This window comes from Styela clava, chromosome 7, assembly GCF_964204865.1.
Source record: "Styela clava chromosome 7, kaStyClav1.hap1.2, whole genome shotgun sequence".
Lineage (NCBI taxonomy): Eukaryota > Metazoa > Chordata > Ascidiacea > Stolidobranchia > Styelidae > Styela > Styela clava.
Window position 1 is genome coordinate 17,293,742 of NC_135256.1, and position 12,708 is coordinate 17,306,449.

Here is a 12,708-nt window from a genome sequence, read left to right on the forward strand (position 1 = left end):
TTGGAAACGATACAGCAGCAAAATTCTCACTAGAAATAATTGTGTTTGTACATGGTTTGGCATGTACATGTTTTTTATATGAGAGATGTTTTCGTTGTGCCTTTTTTACACATAATGGGTGCCCAGCACTGCATTTTATTACGCAAAATATATGGTATTATATGTTTCACCCATTTCAATTTTTGGCGGCATAATATTTGATAGTTTTTCTGTAAAATGTTTTCAAATGTGCTTTTTTTAACTAGAAGCATATAACAGTGAGTTAGCCCGATATTGCATTACCGTGTATTACGCAAATATATGTTAATATTTTCTGTTCTATTCATTTTAATTTTTTGCGGGTCCGCGAGGTAATTTGATTAAATTTTATCGGTCCGCCAGGGTAGAAAGCCATTGCTCTATACTGGAGTTGGAACGCCAGGGCACGGCATTCTCTTGTCATATATATATCCTAATTTATTTGTTGCTGTTCAGTTTTACGCTGCCTTAGTATTATTGTTGTTTATTGTACAGAAGACTATTAGTTACGTGCAGTGGTGAGCTGTAGACGGAACGGCGTTCCAGTTGGACATTCCATTGCATTTGCGTTCCTGTTGTTGAAATAAAATTCTGGCACAAAGGTCTAGTTTCTCTGGTAAACTTTGTTATAAATTTATTTTTTGTTATGTTTTGTTACATCGTAATCCTTTTTTACATCACATCATGCAAATAATCAGTACATCAACAAGAGAGCAATGCCCAAATATATGGACACGTCCGTCAGAGCGGAGCAGTTCTTACTTTGACGTTACCGGTACCCAGGGTTGCCAGATCAAAAAAAGCCAAATCAAGACACAAAAAAAGCCAGAAAAAGCCAACAATTTTACTAAGAACAAAAGCCCCATGATTTGTTCGATTTTAAGCCCTTGGCAACGTACTGATGATGATGTAGAGCCATCGGTTCATTCAGTGAGGCACAGAAATAGAAAGTAAAGTTCCTATAGAACTGTAGAAGGTGAAATAAATATCAAGCGGACTGAATTATTTTACCATTCAATATATACAATACGAGGTGCCGCTTCAGTATGTAATATACCTACATGTTTCTACTTAAACTTGTGATATACCTTAAAAAATTCTCCCTATATCGTATTTTACTATAGGATATTTTTTCACTTTTTAATTTATAAACCATCAATTTTATTAAAAAATTATCTAACCCCGTGCCGCTCACAGTCACAGGTGGACCACTGATATCTAATTCAGTAATTTTAGCAGAGCCATGTTTTATAATGGCTCTGATTTTAGCGTAGTTAACCACATCGTTCGTGAGACTAAATTTTGATTACTGTAATTGCAGAATTAAACTAAGGCTTAAATATGGTATTGTTTATCAGGCATAATGAAAATTAAGATATACAACTACTTTTTGGAAACAGAGCTAAAAACTGACAAATAACACGCAAAACTACAAAAACGAGGCAATGTTTAGAACCCTGCTTGAACATCTGTCTGAGCAGCTGCAGAAACTGCAATTATTTCTTATTGGGTATGATTAAGAGTTGATGTAACAAACAAGGAAATCGATGCTCCGTGATAGCCTAATGTGCAGTAGCTAAGTACAGGTAATAGGCTATTGTTCAGTTGTTACACACTAAATATTGTATTTCATATGATTTTAATAATAGACGCTAGAATAGACTTGAAAAAAGCCAAAAAAACGCCAAAAAGCCAAACGGAAATTCTGACGCCAAACGCGTTTGAAAAAAGCCAAAAATGGCAAATTTGGCGGTAAAATAGCCAATATGGCAACCCTGCCGGTACCTACGACGCTGCTCGCCAGAGCAGAGATTTCGTTACACGCCACCGACGTTCGATGAGCACGTGATCAAAAAAGCAGAAAGAAGAGTCCAGCATAAAAACAAATCCATTAGGCGACTTTTTAAGTTTTCCACTAGGTGTTCAAAAATAATGCAAAATGATCGTTATGTCCACTGACGTGTAATAGATAATTCCCCGACCTTTGACCCCCATGGAAATTCATCCTATGGACCTTTCCTCGAGCATCAACTTCCTTGTTTACTACGTGACTTTGGTCAATCAGCAAGATGCAAAAAGTAACGTAACAATGCTCCCTTTTCGCATTCGCTCAGACACTTTTCTCACTCAGACAGATTTTCAAGCGTGGTCGTGAACATTACCTCGTTTTTGAACTCTATTCGTTAGTTTTCAGGAATCTTAAATATATATCAGATAATTCAATGATCACTCTGTCTTTCTAGGAGTTTTAATTTAATTACAGTAATAAAAAATCAGTGTAGAAATAGCTGCGATAGACTAGGCTGAAATTCTCTACCGTTACTTTTAAAAAAAGATTGTTGTATGCGATGAATCATAATGATGGTTTGAAACACATACCCCATTTTACAGGCGCAAAATCGCAAAAGCACTCTTAAAATAGCCTCGAAAATTTTGCAATGGTTAAGTATAGGAAGAATTTTTCGAGAGTCAAAGGTCGGGGAAAGGTCCATACCATTTTAGTATAAGTATATTTCGACTCCATAATCAGCATAACAATACATTTGACAGATAAAAACAAAATAAAAACTGATTATGAAATCAGGGGAGCAAACAAAACCTTAGATAACATTTGTATTGAATTGCTATGAATATTATTTTAATTTTACACGGACATATTTCAGATAATTTCTACATATATTAGTGCAGCAATTCGACTCTATCTTTGAACAAACAAAACTTTCTGTAAACGTCGGCATCGTGTTGTAAATATATTACATTTTTGCGAATTAGGTGCGTTCCGGTTGTTACGATTTTTCCAGCTCATCACTGGTTACGTGCGATCAGAATCACATATTGTTCGTTATTTTCTTGTATACCACACAGTGTTATTTATAGTAGGTGCGCACGCGCATAAGCCCGTTTTAAATCCCTTTAGATTTTGCCTACTCTCCTGATTTTCCGCATATTTTTTGTTTTGTTGTAACGGAAAATCGAAATAAACTTACTTACGGATGACCCGCACGACAACTTTAATCGTGACTTCACTGCTAATAATATATTAAGGCAATTCATGCTATTCTACAAGAACCCTAATTTTTGTTTGTTGTTATCTCTACCTATATTGGGACCCAGCGCAGTCGATTCGCAAATGGCTCGTAGAAGTCAAGGGCCCAAAGGTAGCCAACTATGTGTTCAGTAAATACAAACTCTCCAGTGCATAACTGCATTTTAACGGATCAGAATCGGTCAAGTTTCTAGATCACCGTCGTGAAATCTGTGAAAAATCGCTCAGCTAGGCAACTTATCGGCCATCCAATTTCAAATTTTCACTGCTTTCCGATAAAATATTTAGATTCCCTTTATTTTCCAGTCCCACAAAAGCCTGTACCTTTGCTGTTTTTAACTGGTATTTTTACTGAAGTCTCAGGTTCGCTGATATTTGATACAAAATTCAGCTGTCTTTTTCACGAGTGCGCATATCTACACATTTGTGTTCTTAATATGGAACTTTAGGGTCACCGGAATAACAAACAAGATTTTATCGTCAAACTATCCTACTCAATATACAGTATTGCATGCCACGTTGAGTCTGATGTTAATGAATTTACCAACATTCCTCTAAAAATTGACGGTGTCGACTGACAAACGATCCCACAATAACCTGCGGTATCAAAAGTTATTCTATCGCCTCAAGAGTAGTCCGATATTTATTATTTGCAACAGCAGCAGTGGCATTAGAATGCGATCTAAGAAAATTGCAAATTTTATACTTGGTAATGTTTTTTGAGAAAACTCAAACACTTGAAAACTAGGCAGGTTTTAGACCTGAATCTTATTAAATAAACGATGAAATATTTTCTCCGCTACAACATGGGAAACACGAATTTGTGGCGATTTTATTAAGAATGCGCATACAGAGTCGAGTGGTCAATTTTTGTATGCGTGTGTGCAGTTATCTGCATATTCAATACCCATTCGTTTATGCGCATTACCTTATTACCTACCAATCAGTCGACCTCGGGCGAAGGCAGGTTGGCCAACCCTGCTGTATAGCAAACATCATTTTTAACAGGAATGATCAAAGACGAATTCTCGCCTTTCTATGTCATAATAACGAAACAGACATTTAGTGCAAGAAAGCCTGCTTTTCAAGATATTTGAAAGTTACATAATGGCAGAACCTTACTCAAGGTATATTCCATACCACTAAACAGCAGTCTTCAGCTGGTCCGTCTCACGCCTTATACCTATCCATGCTTTTATACAGAAATTACATAAAGGACGATAACCCTGCTATCATATGGTCATCACTCTCGTTCAATTATGAGACCACTTTTAGTACTGATGATGATTAGCCTGAATTTGACCTACTGAAATATCACACCTTAGAAGAGGAAAAAGGTCATTTGAATTCCAGATATACAATTTATTACTGTAATGAACCGAACTCCATGGTTTGACCTGCAAGTAGACACCTGTGAAAGAAGTGATATGTTAATCACATGCCAGATACACAAGGTGTAATTTAACTTGAGAATGGATAGCACTCAGATAAATAGCCGCACAGTTTTCAGCATAAGTAATAAGACGGTAATTCCAAAGTATCATCACTGTGCAAACACTTTTATGCATATGTAAATAAATTAACAGTACAATACTCACATCAACAGGAAATATATATCTTTTTATTTAGTCCAGCTGTTGAAAGAAAAATATTTTTACATGGTGGCCACTAGTTTGAGCAAACTAAGTTTAGTTATATTGTCGCAGTACCAAAATTAGTATATCATAGTTTTTGAAGTATATTCCATTTAATATTATATATATTCCATAATATATTTTTTAAATTTCAAGCCCAGCAGTGGGAATTGACGGCCCTGCCAACAAGATTAAATGAGTGTCAAGTACTAGTTTTTTTCAATTAAATAAGCCATATATTTGAGAATAATAGGAATTTGTCCACATCAAGTAAGAGGAATAATTATACAGATGTCCATCAGAAATATAAGCCGCTAGATTTTCATCATGAAACATCAGACGGTAATTCCATGTTTTCATCATCAGACAATCCATTTCGTGGAACAAAAAATAATGCATAAATTTTATCCAACTAATATGTACCTTCTGGAATCCTATGTCTTTTGCATATTCGCGAAAGCACTGGCGGGAGATGTTCAAACCATATTTTCTAATTAGACCATGACGGTTTCCAGTGATGCGACTGTAACAGAAGTGATTTTCCATAAATCATAATACTGTATTTGTTCAAAACATACTGTATATTGAGTACCAAAATAGTAACAGTGATCACATAGCAAAGGCGCGGTATTATACTGCTATTCCGATATAATATTTAGTCTAAAAAATTTGCACAATTCCAGAATTTCATAATACCAGAATACTACATTCTGCCAGTAAAAATCAATGAAACTTTTTTGAAATTCAAAAGCCAGTCAGAGAATAAAGCCGCAAATGTATAATCACAGTGATCATACGGTAATTCCAAGTTCTCATCATTCTGGCCCAAGACTGGGTCGTATATGTTAAAAGAGGATAGGACAAGAATTTTATATTTATCAGGAGAGACAACGGCTTAACCTCTCATCCGATTACCAGTCCTTGTTCGCCATGAGAATAGTCAAATCAGTTGTTTCAGATGCATCTGTGCATGAGGTGAACATAGATTTCTCTCGGCAAGATAGAACTGAATATTGACTGGTCTAAGTTTTGAGCTTTCCGATAATCAAATATTTTAAGTGAATTTCAATGTTTTTACTATTGCATTTCTGCATATAGTAGCATTATAAAATGATGCTGTAGCCAGTAGGGCCAGTTCTCCGATTCCAAGACATTTGGTTCAATAAAACAAACATCCTGTTTGCCTCTGAAACGAGGATGACTGGCATGGAAGATGTGTCATATGGCGCCATGCTCGTCCCGATAATAACCTGAATTTATCACACCCTTCACATAACCAAACATGCATTTTTTTGCTCAATATATTCAAATGCTATGATAAAAATTCCTTCAGTAAATAGGGATTATTTATTCAAAGAATCCAATGGTGACATTTCTAGATTGTGATTGATAATATGGAGGTCCAGACTGTCGAATAAAAGGGCTTGCACTCACTGTTATAAGTGATGTATTTCAATGTTAGGGCTATTCTTGGAATGTGATAACTGTGCCCTACTAATAGAAGATTCAGTCCTTTTTATGTACTTCTTCCCGATGGAAAGAATTGATAAAATAGTGGCATTACAATTCTCATTTCCATATCATAGGCCTACCTACTGTTCTTGACCATGAATGATATGACACAGACGGAAGCAGCTGGGGAAAATATTTTTTCAGCTTCTTGGTTTCTATTCTTCCAAGTCCCATTTTCTGCGTAAGCCGATATGCCGTTAAACACGGCATTATACTGGGATGTTTGAAATATGTATGATAACCTATAAACTAACAGTAAATTAAATAACTTACCAATATCGCGACCCACGACCGTATTTTCTAGGGTGTGAATGCCAAATGTTCTGGTGTCCCATGGTGGCGGTTGAAAAAGAGGCATGTCAATTTATCGTTGTGGACAAGAGGTTTTTAGGTTGAGGCTCCGTGCTTTCCAGCAATAAAATACTTGCCAAATTTCATTATAATTAACATTATAGTTCTTTTTTGAAGATAATTGATTTAATAGTAGTTTAAAAAATTAATAGTTTATCAAAATATAATTTATCACGCAATTTTGAACTGTTGCGTGACCGAGGTCGCGATTTTTTTCATTGCTCGCAGCTGTGCCTTTTTCTCGCACCTCAGGTTATTGATTAACGTCGGCTCCCTTCTAAAGGTCGTTCGCTCGCTCGTTTCCCAGCCTGTTCCTTTGCTGCGGCTTGTCGTGGTTGAGCTAGCGTTCTCCGTGGAACGGTATGTAGTACTGCCAAAGGTTGTGATATAGGCTATACAGTGTGACAGTAGTTGATTGTATTTAAGTCTAACTGCTTTAAGCTCGCAGTTTAAGGAAGTGTGTTCGTATAAGCTGTTTTGGTAACTATACTGCCTCAAGTACAGTGGGTAGGCCTATCGGTAGACTATTCCTGATTCTGTAATAAGTTTTATTTTGTTTTTATTCATTTTTTTATTGTCTTCTATGCTCATTATGGAGTCGAAATAAATTTATACTTATTACAGTACGGTATCCAGGATCATATGCTGGTGAATCATCAATTTGCTGTAGTCTATCTCTGCCAAAAAGTTCGATAACGATAGGCCATCACACATTTTTCTAGACAGATAGCCTAGAGCTGGTTCTGAAAGATAATATAGAAATACGGTACTAAAATACTTAGTTACCGGTACCGTACCTTACTCAAATTGCAGAATTGTCAATTCAATGAATTATCATATGCAGATATTGATTAATTCTGTTTTTTTTCTGCTTCAGATTTAACCACAAATTTCCTTCAGTTCATTTAGTAAACTGTAGATAATTCAGTAATTCCAGAATGCAAAACCTTATTATCGTGATCATTGCAGCATTTGCTGTTTCAGCCACAAATGCTGCCTCTAATTCAACTACATTGTGTCCTCAATCATACTGGGGACCCAATTGTGCAAATTTCTGTGGTTACTGTCACAATCCCCAAGATACAGAAGTACAAGGAGTGTACGATCGTACATGCGACTCAGTGACTGGAGGGTGTGCTAATGGATGCCAAGGTGGATGGAGTGGAGCGAATTGTGATGAAGCTGTTTGCGAAGATGGTTGTAATGGAGGTGAATGCATTGCGCCAAATGTCTGTGGCAATTGTCCAACCATTTCACATATCAGCCCTGGATGCACTAACATTAAGCTGCGTGGTCTTCTTGGTTCTCTAACTGCTTTTGCAGTTCTTATCTTCTCCTTGGCATCATGTGCCTTTGGAAGCATCCTATACGAACGCCGCAAGAATACATCTGTTGCACTGTAGACGAATTCAAAATTAATTCCATGAACTTCAATTCAGTATCCTCTAATATAACACTTTTTCACCCATTTTCTAACTATCACAAACAAACATGTACCCAGAAAAACTTTGGGACTTAAGATTGGTTTTATAAGGCTTATTCATCAAAAAAATTTGCTTCTTTTGGATGTACCATTACTGGGCACAATCTTCTAGGCTTCTTCATGTCGAATCCATTTATTGTAGTTATTCCTTACGTTTTAAAGCAATTGACCTATATTCATCATACTCGGAGCAATTTACTGTACACAGAATATGTATGTGCTTTGTTTTAATTTTAAATTGCAGCATTTTTACGAATGGTTTCACGTATGGCCAATGTATTGTATTATCTTCGTGGCATTTTATCCATTGCCCTTTATATCGGTTCATAAAAGTGGTACTATTGTTTGTAATTTAACATGGCTAGCGGTACATTGCGTTAACTGTTTTTGTGATAGATGTTGCATGATTATGTGGTACCTGAAACTTTAATTTTATCTTAATATTAAATCATGTAATTTTCACTATTTCAATCTTAATGAAATTCCAGTTGATAGAAATGATAGAATAAAGATTAATTTTAAAATTATTGTCATTGGTTTGTGTTGCTGATGCATTAATAAAATGCACATGAGAAAATGAATGGCACTGGCTGATCTTGTTCTACGATGAACTAAGATTGTTACTGAATTATCTATAGTTAATAAAGGGAGTTGATTTTTACAAGGTCGAATACTGGGAAACTGCTGGTATTAGTGGTTGTTGCGCCTCGTTAATCGCTACAGTTAATCAATAACTCCTTAAGTATATGGGCCGCAATGGAATTAGTCAACAAACAATTTGATTTCATCCGATTGATCGGTGATTGATATTATCGTAATCTGAAAAGCAATCAATAAAGTGGATTATCCCACGGTCAATTTATGTCAACATCTGTTTCGGTTTGTGCCCTTGAATCTGTTTTGCGTCGACAAGCATCTTGTTTGGTTGCATGTTGTCAACAAGGTCATTCGATGATTTGTGCCTCGCACCAACCGTCTTCAGTGAGTCATCGGCTGTAAAATGGGCGAAAACATGAAATATATGAATTGTCGTTGCAGAGAATATTAATTGTGCCAGGCTACCTCGATATTTTTGACGTGACCGCTTTTCCGGCGAGCCGTAGTTGACAATACGTCGTGTCATACATTTCATTCGTAGATGATTTTTCAGTTATTACCAAAGCTTGCAAAATTTTTCCGTATGTCGGCGAGCTTTTCGTGAAAAGTTGTTTAAATTTTAAAGAAAGAAGATGTCGAAGCAAGATCCAAGCAAAGTGAATTTGTGTTAGGCATGGCGAGTTATTCGGTGTTACAAAACAGAACAAGTGTGCTTGTAGGGCGAAACAAAGCAACAACTTTTCAAATAAAAAAACATTGATTTAATAGGTTAGCGTTATAGTAACATAAACCCAAATTTACCCCAACTCGAGTAAAAATTGTGAAAACAAAGTTAATTTTTCAAAAATTCTTATTGCTATCGTAGACTGCATTATCTGAACTCTGTCACATGAGAAAATTCAAAACAGATTGCCAATAATTGTCATGTGCAATTAAATAATATTGATTAACCTAAGATAGATTGTTAATGTTACGTTTCTATTTTGTCATACACACCGATTACCTCACGATGGCACAGAAGTGTGGAGAATTGCCTCAGGGTTTTGGGTATCGCATGCTGTGTATGACACTACGGCACAATATATATCTCAGGAGACAGGAGGCTTGTCTTCCAGTCGCCTACAAAAAAAGAACTGTCTGTTCTCTCTCTCTCTCCAGAATATAAGTTCAACCCTCATTGATCATAAATTAGGCTACATAGCATTTATCAGACTGAGCGCAAAATTTCTTGTTCATTATGAGAGTGCTTGTGGTTTGAGATATTTCGGATGAGAAAAATTGTTAAGGCGAAATTGTAGTCAAATTGAAATCCCTCAATGTACCTTTCCCTGACCTTTGACTCCCGAAAAATTCTTCACGGGTAACGTGACTTTGTTTACTGGACGGCAAAAAAACAAAAACGTCCATTTGGCTCCTGTCAGTTGCAAGTCGTATTATACGTTTCCGTTTTGTTTGGCTGTTGAAAATGGTTATTTCGTATTGTTCCTTTGGCTGTAAGTATAGTATAGAGTCTATACTATAGACCAGGGCTTCCCAAACTTTTGAGCTCGCGGCCCCTTTTAATATATTACAATTTTTCGCGGCCCTTGTTCACGCTAATATTGCTAAAAAGTTCAAAGGGCTACTCAATAACAAAAACATCTGTACTCAGATTATTCAATGTAATGGGTGCGAATGCTTCTTGCTGCATAATAAGTTCAGCCGTGGCGCAATGTTTGTTTATGCAGGCCTAATGATAAACTACGATGTCTGCCCACCGACGACCTGGTCCTAATCCGGAATTGTTCACTCTTATTGATCAAACTTAGCATTAAGCAGCGGTTTGCAGCGGCACCAAATCATCAAGGAAAAAACTAATGGCGCACCTCCACTAAATAAATATGCTGCCGCAAAATAAAACACAAGTTTGTCATCGTTAATATGTAGCCTACTTTATGCCTTTTGAAGTTTATAAACATGTAGGCCTAACTCTGCCTAGCTTTTCTTTAAAATGTTTAAAACCCACTCATGTTCGATGAACGCGGTTCAGCAAATGAATAAACTGCGGCCAACGAAATTGCAGCATTAAGGTTTACCTGTTACGTAACAGCGTAACAGAAAGTAAATAATATAGAAATGTAAAATGAATTTGATTCATATACACATCATTTGCTTTAATGAGAAACAATAAAACATTTGGAATAAATATAATATGTAATATGTTTCGAGGCGCACTGAGCTAATCGCTTTCCGGAGCCGCTAGCTTAGCGTTTAAAGCCGGCATTGTTATGCAAGCACGCAAATCGGTTTAAACGATCAGAATATGCATTGTTATGCAAGCGCGATGATTCTACCGTGTCTCCCCCAAAATAAGTCCAAGCCTGAATTTTAAAATTGATTTTAATTCAAGCGCTCGCCTTGAAAAAAGACTTCGTCGATAGCGCAATTTGTTCACCTAATCCCGTGGAAGTTTCAATTCTGCTAGGGCGTCGCAAAATTTCGTGATGGTGTTATAATAAATAAGTTTAATTCTGAAAATTTGGTTTTCTGTAGATAACGAATATTTTTCCTTGGTTTAAAAAGCGTTGCGCACCCCATCTCCTTTGCGATTTCGTATTTATATAAAGCAGGCTATTCTACCATGAGATACCATAAATGTGATTTCACTGACTGTTGTTAGGTTTTGTTTGTTCGCTTATATAAAACTCATTGCAAAAAAGGTATTATATTAAAATGTATCAATACGTACGGTATGTTTCACGGGAAGTCGCAACTTGAGCATATTTCTGGAGGGCGTCACAATACAATGAAGTTCGAAAACCACTGAGTCCTAGTCGATAGAAAGAAATCTACTTTGTAAATGGTTAATAATCTATATGTAAAAGCTATTTTAAATGAAAACGTTCTATCAACTTGGTATCATATTTAATCATATTATTTATATATTTCGGTATTCATATTTTGTATATTAAAAAAATCTCGTTATTCTCTACATCCCCCCAAAATAAGCCCCAGTGTTCGAAAGACAATGTCTTATTTTCGGACAAACACGGTATGATGATGTATATTCACTCGGAATCGTGAAATTATCGTTTTACACTATTCTCAATAATTGTATTTCAAATCAAGAGTGAAAAAGTGCAATAGATACAGTACTTTGTGTAAAATTGGTGTTCTCTTCGCGGCCCCTAGAATTCGTTTCGCGGCCCCTTACAGGGCCGCGGCCCCTAGTTTGGGTAGCCCTGCTATAGACAACGAAATGGATCTTCAGTTATATTCCACTGTTTTCAAAAGATCCGGAACGTCGCGCATTGTGGATACTACCTATTGGAAGGACTGCTTGGTGTCAAGTCCAGAAGTCATCTCGCTTGTGTTTCACTGTTTGCGGACAGCACTTCGTTGATGGTGAGTGATAATGTGCCGTTATCAATTTTTTTCAATATTCATAAGCTCCCTCATTTCAATGGAAAGTGGATGACAAACTACTGTTATTGGTAGGCCTAGGCCTACTTGCAGACTTGACTTGTGTAAGGAATTAATCATCAATTGCCATAAGGTATTGTTTCCCTAGTTAGCAGGTAATCTATTATTAAGTGTGAAAAGTTTAACGCCAGTGCTCATGCAAAAAATAACCAGAATTCAATTGAATTCGCCATCTAGGAATACGCTCGCCACCGCATCTCTGATCACCCTGGTAGTTTCACAGGTTCCAATCCCATGCGGGGATAGTTATGTGCGAGAGGATTGCAGCTCTCCTTCCACTGAGGATGGTTCACACGACCGTTGGTCGATTACGACATCCCCCACCATCAAGTCCATGCTTCTGAAAACAAATAACTGGCTAACTAATCCCGACATAGAATGGTAATATATGCTCATTGATTGAAATGAGGAAGCTTATGAATATTTAAAGAAATTGATAACGGCACATTATCACTCACCATCAACGAAGTGCTGTCCGCAAACAGTGAAACACAAGCGAGATGACTTCTGGACTTGACACCAAGCAGTCCTGCCAATAGATGATATCCACATTGCGCGACGTTCCGGATCTTTTGAAAACAGTGGAATATAACTGAAGATCCATT

At 36.7% G+C, this 12,708-nt stretch overlaps 2 protein-coding genes across 2 annotated transcripts; one reads left to right on the forward strand and one right to left on the reverse strand.

The window, feature by feature from the left end:
- Nucleotides 1-4,411: 4,411 nt before the first annotated feature.
- LOC120328087 (small ribosomal subunit protein uS14-like) lies at nt 4,412-6,637 on the reverse strand. The gene is made up of 4 exons (XM_078114248.1): nt 6,484-6,637; nt 5,122-5,221; nt 4,663-4,698; nt 4,412-4,475 (listed from the first exon to the last, which is right to left on the reverse strand). Exons 1-3 carry the CDS (start codon nt 6,543-6,545, stop codon nt 4,690-4,692), a joined length of 171 nt encoding a protein of 56 aa, XP_077970374.1. The 5' UTR covers nt 6,546-6,637; the 3' UTR covers nt 4,412-4,475; nt 4,663-4,689.
- Nucleotides 6,638-7,418: 781 nt separating this feature from the next.
- On the forward strand, nt 7,419-8,571 carry LOC120328086 (uncharacterized). Its single transcript, XM_039394486.2, has one exon. It carries the CDS (start codon nt 7,500-7,502, stop codon nt 7,962-7,964), a length of 465 nt encoding a protein of 154 aa, XP_039250420.2. The 5' UTR covers nt 7,419-7,499; the 3' UTR covers nt 7,965-8,571.
- Nucleotides 8,572-12,708: the final 4,137 nt, after the last annotated feature.

Excerpts from the sequence above, each read along its gene's own strand:
- LOC120328087 (XM_078114248.1), bottom strand. The coding sequence starts at position 6,545 with ATGGGACACCAGAACATTTGGCATTCACACCCTAGAAAATACGGTCGT. Across the intron at positions 5,222-6,483 it reads GGTCGTGGGTCGCGATATTG|TCGCATCACTGGAAACCGTC; the intron begins GTAAGTTATTTA and ends CTTCTGTTACAG.
- LOC120328086 (XM_039394486.2), top strand. The coding sequence starts at position 7,500 with ATGCAAAACCTTATTATCGTGATCATTGCAGCATTTGCTGTTTCAGCC.